At 41.9% G+C, this 13,537-nt stretch overlaps 1 protein-coding gene and 1 pseudogene across 4 annotated transcripts; both read left to right on the plus strand.

The window, feature by feature from the left end:
* Nucleotides 1–785: 785 nt before the first annotated feature.
* Nucleotides 786–13,247, plus strand: LOC115798907 (uncharacterized). 4 transcript variants are annotated; one of them, XM_030755920.1, is made up of 6 exons: nt 786–973; nt 4,559–4,704; nt 4,780–4,854; nt 11,292–11,835; nt 11,960–12,129; nt 12,322–13,247. In XM_030755920.1, the coding sequence occupies exons 1-6, from the start codon at nt 853–855 to the stop codon at nt 12,865–12,867; spliced, it is 1,602 nt and encodes a 533-aa protein (XP_030611780.1). In that variant the 5' UTR covers nt 786–852; the 3' UTR covers nt 12,868–13,247. The 4 variants fall into 4 exon arrangements, with proteins under 4 accessions (XP_030611780.1, XP_030611781.1, XP_030611779.1 ...); XM_030755921.1 differs by having other exon boundaries at nt 4,789–4,854; XM_030755919.1 differs by having other exon boundaries at nt 4,559–4,854.
* LOC115798910 (zinc finger protein 235-like) lies at nt 5,073–7,388 on the plus strand (annotated as a pseudogene).
* Nucleotides 13,248–13,537: the final 290 nt, after the last annotated feature.

Genomic DNA, 13,537 nt, shown 5'->3' on the forward strand with positions numbered 1-13,537 from the left:
TAGTACAAAGCACCAAAGGCAGATAATCCATGGACTAACCACCTGAGCTGAACAAAGAACTTTGTGCGGTACTGTACAAAAGTATTGGCTCAACCCTTATTTCAGCCAGTCCCTGACTGATAGTGACTGTTAATGACTGTTAGGCTTGCAAAAATTTTACAAGCTCAGGGGGTTATTTATTAGTAATTCTATTATGTTTTAAAAACAATTTTAAACATGTATCTGAGTTGGTTTCTTTCACAGTTTTACGGCGCAACAGGCGGCACTGAAGCCTGTGGTGAAATGCAAACATTGGCTAGTCTCACTGTGGAATGATCATGCAGCTCACAGACTCAGATACCCGTTTATTATTGGCAACAGACTAATGCTAGAACTTAAGTCACCAAAACAGATTAACGAGTTTCTTTTATAGTTATTTATCATTGCTCCAAAATGCACCAGCACCACATGTCAGTGAGGTGATGCTTAGCAGAAAGCGTTAGGCTACAGCTGCATGTGCCGTCTACCTGCCTCTAAGCCTTACAGGTTACCACAGCCCATCTCCCTCCCACCTCGCAGGAAAGTATTTTGGTGCAGAAATATTCTGTTGTGACAAGTTATTGGTTTAAAAACAAAAACGAGTTTGAGAGTCACACAAAATTTAGAGTTTAGACTTTGTATGAATATCAAAATAATCACGTAAGATGATGGAGGGAGGAGAGCACTCAAAGTCTCCAATCATAGCGCATGATGTCATCCGTAGACGCGGGACCCGAGCAGGAGTGACGTTTATTGTGCGACAGGGTGATCTTTTGTGCTCACTCCGGAGGAGCCTGCAGTTAATCGCGAAGAAGAAAAATAACTGCGGACACCATGAATGGAGCGGATTATCTGCAGCAGCACAGCACCGAGAGTCTGTCGTTTGAAGAGATGCAGCAGATTAACGCCCTCGGAGCCCAGCAGCAGCAGAAAGATGACGGAGGCCGGAGCGCCGGTGAGAATACTCAGATTTTATGGGGAGGAAACGGCTAGCTGCTAACGGGGACGGAATGACCTGTTTACCTCCTCAGATCTGTTCATACCAGCCTGTAACAGCCTGCAGGACTCCGGTAACACTGGTGTGAGTTAAGGGTGATTATGAGTAGGGGTGCGTCCATCCAGCTTTTTCTCGTTTCCGATGTCATACTGATATCCGGTACTACCCGATAATATCAGGTAATAACAGGTATCAGCTGACATTAGTGTTGGATGCAGAAGCTGATTTTCCTCACTGCGAGGAAAAAAAATTGGGAATCATGCTTTTATGTCTGGGATTTTCCTGGATCAGAGGGATCCTTTTAGGGTTGATTCAGCATCTCCAGCTGTGGTTAGAAGTTTGCATTCACTCATTGTCGGCATGAATCTCATCATTTTTAATGATTTATCTTAACTGTTCTTTTTCCAGAGTGGAATGATTGTACAGCGTAAGCGTAGTCCACACATTTTCAATAGCATTGAGGTCGAGGCATTCCAGGAGCTTAATGTTATTCTGCTTTATCCATTCAAAAACCAGTTTTGGATGTGTGTTTGGGATCATTGTCCTGCTGGAACACCCATTTGTATCCAAGTTCCAACCATCTAGCCTTTGATTTGAGGTGAAGTTGAAGAATTTGGAGGTAGTCCTCCTCCTTCATTATTCCATCCATGCTATGTAATGTACCAGTACCGCTGGCAGCAAAACAGGCCCACAGCATGACGCTACCACCACCATGTTTGACAGCTTGTGCAGTGTTCTTAGGTTTGAAAGCCTCATCCTTTACTACTGCAATCATACCTCTTATCACTGTGGGCACATAGCTCAGTCTTTGCCTTGTTTGACCATCAAACATTTCTCCAGATGACATTTGGCTCATTCGTGTGGGCAGCTGCAAATTTCAGTCTCATCTGAAGATATCAATTCAAGAGCCGGGGCTTCTTTCTTGATCAGCACCCTGTCAGTCCATGGAGATGTTAAACTGGCTTCACTGTGGACAGTGATGCTGGTGTTCCAGTAGTTCCCACTTCATGGCAGGCTTGAGCCTCGGTGCTTCCTGAGTATTTCCTGAACATCCTAACCAATTTCCTCTCGTTTGAACCTGTATGTATACTTTTGATCCTGTGTGGGTCAGAGAAAATCCAAAATAAATTCAAACTTGTGCATCCATCCATTCTCTTCCACTTTTCCGGGGCCAGGTTGTGGGGGCAGCAGCCAAAGCTCAAAGAAATCATTAAAAGCCCCAAACTACCATGGCATTCACGCCCATGAAGAATGGATGGAAAATTTTGACCACAGTTATTTTTTACAAACTTTTGCAAACACACACGTAAAAGCCATTTGTGCACAGGCATGACATTTCTGTTCAGATGTTTCTGATAAACTTCACATTTAATATTTACATTTTAAAAAGTAATGAGAACTCAAAATTAAGCCATGATTTCAGTTACATAAGTTACATACGTTTTTGCCAGCTGATCTAATCTAAGAAATGCACAGAAAAACAAAAAGAAGCAAAACTTCATCTTGTGTTGATCAGAGCTGCAACTAAAGTTTTGGTGATAACTGTGAGGTTTCATATTTGGCCATGACCTTCTTATGTTTGGGAATGGCTGCTGAGAGCATGACTAGATGACTGCATATAGTATCTAGTAAATGTCTATAATGGCGGTTGGAAGGTGAGAGGCAAAATACTGTTCGAAACTTTTTTGTCGTTTTCAGTTATCTATCAGGTCCATGGCAAATAACTCACATAGATATTTAATGTGGAAACTGTATTATAAAACAGATGGATGTACTTCTGTTACTTCCAAGATACTTTCTTTTTTCTCTGTGTTTCACAGGGTTTTATTTGATTCATTTTTACTAATGTGTTACTTGTATGTTTATGTGCATGAATGTGTAAGTATGTATTTCTGATGGGCTACTTGTTTAAATGTCCGTTTTAATATGTAAGTGACTTTGTTTCTTAATGGGTTGTTGCCTGTGAAGCTCTTTCCATATGTGATTCTAGGCAAATAAAACTGGATTGAATCGAACTGGATCAATTTGAACAAGTTTTTGAAGTGCCGCTCAGCCTTAATTGACGAGTGCCTCAATTGCAGGTTTCCAAAGTTCAGTTTATTTGTGTTGAGGTAAAACGTCCATATTAAGGCTTTCAGTTAAATGTGATAAAACTAACCAAAAACCATGAGTACACTGACAGTTGCTTAAATACAGCAGGTAAAATAAATACACTGGTAAACAATGATTTTTATACCTGGGGAAAAAAATTACCTGATGTAAAGCATTTCAGGTATGCTGATTCCAAATCTATAATCAGAATTTCTCTAGCATGTCAGGTTCTTGAGTTATGCACATGTCAATATTTAGCTAATGTATTGCTGTACTGGCGCTTCTCACGCAAATGTAGTGTTCTAAGATTTTCTAATTTTGAAACTGAACAGAATTTAGCAATAATTTGGGTGATTTGGGGGTGCTGAATGGCGCCCCATCTTTGTCTTTTGTTCACCAGTTGTATGTTCATGGTGTACTTTTCTAATAAAATCATTGACATCGAGTTTGGCGATTGGCATTTATTGGCATAGTTACGTAACTCAAGATCCTGACATGCTAGAGAAATTCTGTTTGCATATTTGAAATCAGCACACCCAAATTAGTAAAAAAAAAAATCAGTTGTTTTTCCTCAGGTAGCAGACAAAAAGTTTTTTGTTTTTTTTGTTGACCAGTGGTATTGAACACATCACAAAAGTAAATATATTTCTAAAGTTGCTGTTGACATGAAATTCTCACCAGACGTTGGTAACCTTTCCAATCCACACATACAAATAAATCAAAACATAGCTGTCTATAAATTAAGCTGTGTAATAATGAGAAATGACACAGGGGAAAAGTATTGAACACATGAAGAAAGGGAGGTGCAAAAAGGCTTGTAAAGTCATGACACCAGCTGAAATCAATCAGTAATTAGAAAGCAGTCTTGCCACTTAGTGCAAATGAATATGAGCTGCTTCAGTCCCAACTGGATGTCCTATAAAAGTCTCATTACCAGCGTCACACAAGAAACATCTCATGATGGGTAAAACCAGTGAGCTCTCTCTGATAGTCAGTCCCTGCCATTGCTCAGCTTCCACCCCTCTTATATACATACTGAATTAAGCAGCAAATATAAAGCAGTGCCATCTGGCAGCTCCTAGAGTCCATTTGGAGATGAGGTCTGTGAGCTGTTAAACTGAACAATTAGCTCAGCTGATTTGCTCATATTCTTTATGTATTTATATCTGTTAAATATGTTTCCCGATAATACAGTATTGATTCTGAGAATTTGTCAGCCACCTTGATCAGTGTTTCGCACCTCCTGGTTAATAAATATAATTATCTTACACACATACTGCACATATAATTTACAAATATAATGCTGATGTGTTTTATTACTAATATTCCCAGTTATCTCAGTATCTGTTTCTTAGAAAGGTACTGGGCTGCAGTTTCATTTGTAATCTTCAAAATCACATTTACAGTTACAATTGAATATTATGTCTGTGTGTGTTGGGGTGTTTCCTGCAGAAGTCCAGCAGCTGTTGGTGATGAAAGAGGATCCCCCTGAATGGAGCATCAGTCTGGACCAGCAAGACAGAGAGTCCCTCCAGATAAAGGAAGAACAGGAGGATCTCTGGACCAATCAGGAGGGAGAGCAGCATAATGGATTGAAGGTGACTGATGTCACCACATTCCCATTCACTATTGTTACTGTGAAAAGTGAAGATGATGATAAAGAGAAATCTCAGTCTTTGCAGCTTCATCAAAGCCAAACTGAAGACAACAGCGAGATGGAGCCTCTGACCAGCAGCCCAACTAAACAGGTAAAATTAGAACCTGATGAAGAGGACTGTGGAGGACCAGAGTCAGAGGGAAACCTTGATACACATGTTTATTTACAACCAAAAACTGATGTAAAGGTTTCAGACTCTTCTGAGACTGAAGTGAGTAATGATGATGATGACTGGAAGGAGCCTGTATCAGATTCTGGACCTAAAACCAAAGACAGTGATGATATTTGGAAGGTGAGCAGGGAACTTGAGTCAGGCCTAAATAGTCAGGGGGCATGTAACTCTTTCAGAAAATCCTTTAGCTGCTCCGAGTGCGGTACACAGTTTCTCCATAAGCAGTCTTCCAGCTCCAGTTTGGTTATTAAGAAATGCTGTACAGTGAAGAAAAATGAAGATTCACAGAGGACAGACCACACAGAAGAGAAAACATTTGGCTGTGATGTTTGTGGGCAGAGATTTAACCAAACTGCAAGTCTCGAGATGCACATGAGCATCCACACAGGAGAGAAACCATTTAACTGTAGGATTTGTGAAGCAACTTTTAGACAGCAGTATAGTCTTGACAGACACATGAGAGTCCATACAGGAGAGAGGCCATTTAGTTGCAGCATTTGTGAAAAAACATTTGGACATCAATCTAATCTTACTCGACACATGAGACTCCACACAGATGACAAACCGTTCGGCTGTGATATTTGTGGCCAGAGATTTAACCTAAAAGCACATCTTAACACACACGTCAGAGTCCATACAGGGGAGAAACCATTTTGTTGTAATGTTTGTGAAAAAAGATTTGGAAATCAATCTAATCTCAATAGACACATGAGAGTCCATGCAGGAGAAAAACCATTTGGTTGTGATGTTTGTGGTAAGAGGTTTAGACACCATTGTAGCCTTAAAACACACGAGAGTCCACACAGGAGAGAAACCTTTTGGTTGTGGGGTTTGTGGTAAGGGATATAGACATCAGTGTAGTCTTAAAACACATATGAGAGTTCACACAGGCGAGAAACGATTTGTTTGTGGTGTTTGTAACAAAAAATTCTCACATTCAGGGGATTTGAAGAGACACCAGAGTGTCCACACAGTAGAGAAGCCATTCTGTTGTGGTGTCTGTTATAAACGATTCAAGTGGAAGATGCATTTTAAGGCTCACATGAGAGTCCATACAGGAGAGAGGCCATTTGGTTGTGAAGTTTGCGGTAAAAGATTCAAGTGGAAGATACATTTTAAGTCTCACATGAGAATCCACACAGGAGAGAAACCATTTGTCTGCGAAGTTTGCAATGAAAGATTTAACCAGAATGCTCATCTGAAGTCTCACATGAGAATCCACACAGGGGAGAAACCGTTTTGTTGTAAGATTTGCACAAAAAAATTTAGACATCCGTCTACTTTCAACAAACACATGAAAATTCACATGGGAGAAAAGCCATTTAAATGTGATGTTTGTGATAAGATATTTACCGATCACGGAAGTTTGAAAATACACAAGATAGTTCATACAGGAGAGAAACCGTATGGCTGTGGGGTGTGTGGTGATGGATTCAACCGAGGAGGAAATCTAAAGAGACATATGCGACTCCATGCAGGAGAGAAACCATTTGGCTGTGATGTGTGTGGGAAAAACTTCACACGGTCAGAAAATCTGAAAAGACACATGAAAGTTCATGTAAAAGAGAAACAGTTTGGATGTGCAGAAGTATTTACATGACAGGGAAATCTAAGCGACACATGGAGACATGCTAATCAACTGTGTTCTATAATGCTTCCCCAGTAGTTCACATTTCTATGTTTGTTTTAATTGATACTTAAAATGTTAAACAATGATCCAAGATATACCAAGGATAATATTCACACAAAACATATTTTTTTTCTTAACCCTTTACTGGGCAAGTAGCAATAATTTGCGCACACTTTATATATATGACGCCCCTCCCGTGCCTCACTGAGTTTAAGGATCATGTGGTCTCCACCCAGCCATTCAGAAGAGATCCCCTACATCACAGAACATGTCATTGTGGCATTTGACTAATCAGCAGAGACCTGGAACACATCCAATTTCCTGTTTTTGCTGAAATCAGAAAAAAGATGCTATTTTGGCTCGGCTCACTGTTTACGTTCACAACATCAAAACTAACCACGGTAAGTTGATGAAACCCATGCATTTTATTGTTGGATAGTTGTGCTAAATAATGACATATGTATTACTTGTGGACAACATAGTGAAATTAGTGAAATTACAGCATGAAAAATGTGGGCTTCATATTTGATCTTCTGCACTGTTCACTTAAAAACTAAAGTTCATTTGGTATGACCATTTTTGGACATCTGCCCGATACATGTAACACCTTTTCTGAGCCTAATATTTATGTGAGATTTTTTTTTTTTTTTTAACAAATAGGGCAGTACAACTTAGGAAATTATGTTTTAATGTTGACAGAGTTTTTATCTAACACTATACCGTAATTCAGAGAGAATTTTAACCCATTTCTAGATATTTTGAAGCTATAAATGGTGAATGAGTGTTTTTTTTTTTTTTTTTTTTGTCAGTTTATGACCTTATAACAGTTGTTTTATTGGATGTGTGTTAATTTTTAGCAAATGTCTGCTCGGATGCTTTATGGCAAGAGGACGGAGACTGTTATTGTGCCAGCCCACCCTGCCATCAGTGATGATGATGATGAGGAGGACGATGACGAAGTGGCAGACCCTGACTGACAGACCCACAACCTGGATATTCCAGGCCCAAGTGACATGGACCCCTCTGCCAAGAGGAAACACATCCATCCTGCAGTGGAGGTGCTCCAGGATAGTGACAGTGACACTTACAGTGAGGGCAGTGATGATGAAAGAGGTTCAGGCTGCTGAGAAGGGTTATCCACTTCAATGACAATACCAAGATCCTTGGCACCAGTGATCACTTCTTCAAAATTCGGCAACTGTTCAGCTTCCTCACTACTGTCTTCAGGCGTGAGCCACAGACTCCCAAACAGTCTGTGGATGAAATGATGGTTGCCTACAAAGGGAAGACGGCTGGCAACCTGAGGCAGTATATCAAAAACAAGCCAGATAAGTGGGGGTTTAAGCTGTTTACCAGAGCCTCCGAGGATGGCTTCATCCATGACATGGTGCTATACCAGGGCAAGGCTACCCTGGAGGCCCATGATGTTCCCCTGACACCTGAACAAAAAGCCTTGGGTGGCACCAGCCAGATTGTCTCTGTACTGGCCAGTACCATGTCCTCACACACCACGACACCCATCTTTGCTGATAAATTTTTCACCAGCCTGGAGCTAGTGTGGTACCTCCAAGACCAGAACTGCAGGTACACAGGGACAGCCAGAATCAAGAATCAAGAAGACTTTATTGTCATATATATGTAAACATATAATGAAAACATATAATGAAATTTGTGTTCCAGAACACCCATCCAAGAAATACAAAAAAAACCCAGAAACAAACAGGGGGGACAGGTGTCCTGAGGTTATGCAGCTGACTCGCAGCGCTACCTTTAGCAGAAGAACAGAAAGAGATACACTGGGATAGGTAGGTTCAAAAAAATCATCTCGTACTGTATTCATTATAAACACCGTACGAGGTTCCAAAAAACACCTCAGCAAAAGCATATTTGCACATTTAAAGCCAGGATAGCAATATGGTGGGTAAGGTCAGGTCAGGAGGGGATGCAGACAGAGATGAGAGGGTGGGGGCATTGTGGAGCCCAGATGCCAGCTCCTAGCCAAAACAGCTCGCTGATAGTGATGGAAATTCATCAGCGGCCATGGTACACCAGATCCAGCTTCACAAATCACAGAGAGGGCTGAGGGGGAGAGCGACAGTCGCACATAGGCCTGGAGAGATATGATTGCCAGCCCAAGGCTGGCTAGGGAGCCGAATTCCTGATAATGCAGATGTTGTTTTGGAACAGGCTGCTTTTTTTTCCCAACAGCCTTCAGTCTCACTGGGGAACCCATTCAGTAATCCAGTATTCCAAATTCATTAGTTACCCTCCTCACCGTGCAGAACCGAACCTTATCTCCAGGTCGAACCCCTCTCGCCTGCGAGCACGTTCTCAGCTGGGCTACTCACCAGCTTTACGGCTCAGGTCCACCAGGCTTTGAGTCTGAGTTTGTACATCCCTGCACAGCCCATCCACCTGGGTCGGCAGCCTCTGCAGATGTCGAACTGCCGCCCAGATTTTCTTGATTTCCCGGTAAATCAGGTATCCTCCGAGCCCAAACAGAAAAGATACCGCTACCAAATAGCCGAATATGTAGACGTCTTCAACCTCGAGGGCTGAGAAGCACACAGGTCTCCACGAGCTCCAAGAATCGATTACGTATCCAACTGGGTCTGTTCCACTCGGACACGCAGGCTCCCCTTTCCCTGATCTCATAGTGGAAAAAATTCGATCAATGGTGTTGAGGGCCCAGTTTGCCAGATCCATGTTGCTCTCAATCTTATTCTTATTCGGACAGTGTGTAAGAGACGCTCTCACGGCAAGCAGCAAGCAGGAGAGATAGGGAGGGCAGGGTGAGAAATAGAATGCGACCGTCTCCGTCAGGGACAATAGAATCAGAAAGCCTCCACTAAAGTCCATCAAGGAGATGGAGATAAAGGCTGTCCCTCGTGGTACGTGTCACTACGTCACCCGTGATGATGGGATACTGGCTGTCAGGTGGAAGGACAACAAAATAGTCACTATGCTATCAACAGACATGGGGGTGGAGCCGATGTCCTCAGTCATCAGGTACTGCAGTGAGACCAAGACAAAGGCACCTGTGAGCTGTCCTGCTGTCATCAGGAGTTATAATGCCAACATGGGGGGCATTGATAAGAGTAACATGCTGGTACACCTCTACAGCACCCCCATGAAGTCCAAGAGGTGGTACCTGCGACTGTTTGCATACATCATTGATGTTAGTCTCACAAATGCATGGGTTATGTACAGGCGGGACTGCAAGGCCCTTGGTGTGAATGGCCAGTGTTTGAAAGATTTCAGGATCCAGGTGTTCAGGAGTGCCAGTGACCAGATGTCAGACGCATCTAATTCAAGAAGAAGCTCATCTTCATCAGTTGACAGCCTGACCACCAGTGCTGATATCCCCAAGCCTGTTCGGGGACATCGCAGTCACACCCCAAATGAGGCTGTGCGGTTTGATCTGTCACTCTTCCATGCCCCAGTATATTTCAAACACCAGACCTGCAAGTACTGCAGCAGGAAAGGAAAGATTCTCCGGTCAAATGTGGTCTGCAGGGTCTGCAAGGTCCACTTCTGCATGAACAGTGACCGTAACTGCTTTGTTAGGTACCATGAAGAAATGGCCTAATTTAAAAAAAAATTAAGTTAAAATCTGTATGATCTAATGTTCTAAATGTAATGTTGTAATGAATTGATTGTAATGCTGTTAAAGTGAAGTTTTAAAAACCTTTTTGTAATGTTTTAAATGTGATCTTGTAATGAATTTGTTCTAATTCTCTTAAAGTGAAGTTTTAATGAATCGGTTGTAATGTTGTAAATGTGATGTATTAATGAATTTGGTGTAATGTTCTAAAAATTATGTTTTAATGTTCTAAAATACATGTTCCTTTCACCACATATGTGTTTTTCTTGTATTTTCACATATACACAATTTTTTTTTTTTACCACTTCTGGGCAAGGAACCAAATATGGTAACTTTATTGACCTTGATTTTCTACACAAAAATTAAACATTTTGAAAAATGTTACAAAAGTAATTAAGTTTTGTTATGCCCTCCAATAACACTGTAATTTTTAAATTTTGAATTTCAAAGTATTTCAGTGAGTGTCTTATAAAAGGTTAAGAAATTAGACCTCTGTTAAAGTATGTCAGCTGGGGTAGTAGGAGAAGATTGTCTCAAGGCCTTTCTGTCAGCTAGTCTTCCTGGAAGTCACGAAGAGCAAGAAAACCAGTAAAGACATAGTAGATAAATGGGTCAAATCCAGAACTTTCTCACAGTCGAGTGGGGCTTAAGCCCAATGTGAAATCAAAATGTTTGTGTTGAATATTAATTTAGCTTTTTGAAATTATTTATTTCTAAAAGATTTTGTGAGTTTTAGTAAAATATCATGATTGGAACTGAAACAGACATTCTTGCAAATACAAACTTTTAGTAACCAAAAGAGGCCTAGAGACCTAGAGACCAGTTGGCAACCCCCTGCCAGCCACTAGGAAAAATGTGTAATCCCTGACTGCTTGGCAAGTGGTTGCTGGAGGTTTCTGGCTGTCAGTAGGTGTAATTAATGGCAAAGAGGAGTCTGTTACTGTACCAGAAACCTCCTTGCAATTGCTTTGGTTGCTAGCAGATTGTCACCGTTGCCCATAGTTTGCATGGAAAACCCCAACTTGTCTGCAAACACTCAATAACTACTTGCCGAGTGGTTAGTGGGACTGTTTGGTGACCCTAAGACCTTTTTAACCACGTGACCTCTAACTATAAATACAGGTGTGCAGACTTCGGCAACAAGTCTTCAGCCAGTCACCCAACATGCTGCAAAAAAACATGTCAAGGTTCAGCATCCCACCAATGGAAAGGAAGACAGGACGTAGATCCATCAAGGGAAGAGGGAGATGGCAGAAGTGCCTACCAGCCAGTTCCAGCTCAGACACCACGCTAATGGCCACTCACCACCAGAAGGACTCAGATGAAAACACTATCCCTTCGCTATCACTCATAGCCAACATGTCACAGACCATCTTGGAGCCGGGCTCCTCCACCAGCCTGTCCGGGCATATTGGCCACAGAGTTGTGACCGGGGAGTCAGAGCTAGAGATAGATGATGAAAAGCCGCTGGTGACACAGTGGCCTGGGGCCAAGAAGAGGATTCGGATGGAACCAGAGGCAACTCTTTCCCCCGAACAGGAAGACCACCTCGTAGAGTGGTTTGCCGCTCACCCATTCTTCTACGACCAGACAGCACGCGACTTCAAGGACAAGCGCAGACGGGAGCAGATGCTGGATCAGAAGGCTGAGGAGCTAGGAGTTACTGGTGAGCAGTTGCAAATTATGTTTCTGTAATTTATATTGGTGCACTGTATCTTTAAACAATGGAGCTGATATTTAGTGATTTAAAAAAAAAAAAATTATGTTTGTGTTTTTTCTACTGTGCTCAGGTAACTTTCTTTGGGGGTGGTTCCGCAACATGAGGACCGTCTACGGTAAATTGAGGAAGAAGAAGAACGAGCATACGACAAGACCACTGACAGCCAGGCAGCGGTGGACCTCAGATATGTTCAAATTCTTGGACAAGCACATGACCATCCGCAGGAGCAGCCTGGGAAAGGTAAAATATTACTTCTGGGGTTTTTTTTGTTTGTTTTTTCCCTTTGTAACCGTTCTATTTTATAGTATTTCAGCAGCAAGGAATATAGTTAAGTGAAAATACATTTTCTCCAGAACTTATGAACTTAAAATATGTAGACTTGTTGTGTGCACTTGATAATTGTGTGCATGTTTGGGTGCTTGTGTTATACAGCTTCAAGGGGTACAATCTACAAATACTGGAGTGGAAGAAGAAGAGGAGGGGGAAGAGGAGGAAGAAGAAGGGGAGGAAGAGCCTGTGAGGTCATCTAGTCGTCCCGGGTCTCCGTCCCCTATTCCCTCCAGTCAAACCCCCAAGTTGAAGGGCAAAAAGGCCAAGCTCGCCAGCCGCTGCGTCAACAAGGCGGTTCTTCAAATCCCAAACAGCATGTCGTCCTTGCAGACAGCTATGAGGTCACTGCAGGCAGCTATGGAGTCCCTACAGGCAGCTGTTGGAGGGCTAAGCAACAACCGTGTCATGTATTGTCAGTACCTGAGCACGGAGGTGGGCATGCTCACAGAGGAACAGTGGTCTATGTTTCAGCAAGAGACTATGGGGATGCTCATTCGCTTCCGCACTGCCCGCCAGCAGCGGCAACAGCCCCCAGTTCCAGTTCTTCTCCCTCCAGGCTCCATGGAGTCGATTCCTGGCCCCAGCAGCACTCTTCTCAGCAGTTCCTACTTCCCTATTCAACAGTCTCGGCCGGCACCGTCCCAGTAGCTTCAGTCCCAGCAAATTCATTTTTTTCATTGACTCTGTGAAGTATTTCACAGTTTGTTTACTGATCATAGTTGAGTGTTTATGTTAATAAAATATCATGTGTCACTGGTACTTACTTCTTGATTCCTTGTCTAACAATAGTAAAACTTGTGCCTTACAGCTGCAACACATTTCAATTGGTGCAACTTTTACTTTGAAGGCTGACAGTCTCCATTTCCTGTTGGTGTTAATGTACAGCTTGAATAATAGAACAAGTAGATTTTCGGTGCGCTGAATTGTATTGCACAAAGTTTTGAGAAGTTTGCTTTTAAGGTTAATTTCTCAAAACTGGCTTTTATCATTATATTGTATTTTATACATGAACCATTGTGACCTTTAAATTCTTGCATTTTAAGTTTGAAATTAAAATTTTAAGTTCTTTTCTTCTGAGTGGATTATCCTTTATTTCATAATTATTACACTGAAATGTAGGAAACAATATTTAAAAAAAAGAGTGAAAGTGATTGCCTTATTCATTCAAACATGTCCAGAGTCACAAAGTAAAAAAATCAGGTCCCTCTACCAGAGTACAGCTCCAACAGTGTTGTAGTCACGATTGAGATGAACTCTTTGCCACTTTGTGGGTTTTTGCTATAGACATGCTGCATGTCTACCTCCAGCCTTTGGGGAT

Source organism: Archocentrus centrarchus, chromosome 19 (assembly GCF_007364275.1).
Source record: "Archocentrus centrarchus isolate MPI-CPG fArcCen1 chromosome 19, fArcCen1, whole genome shotgun sequence".
In the NCBI taxonomy this organism is placed as follows: domain Eukaryota; kingdom Metazoa; phylum Chordata; class Actinopteri; order Cichliformes; family Cichlidae; genus Archocentrus; species Archocentrus centrarchus.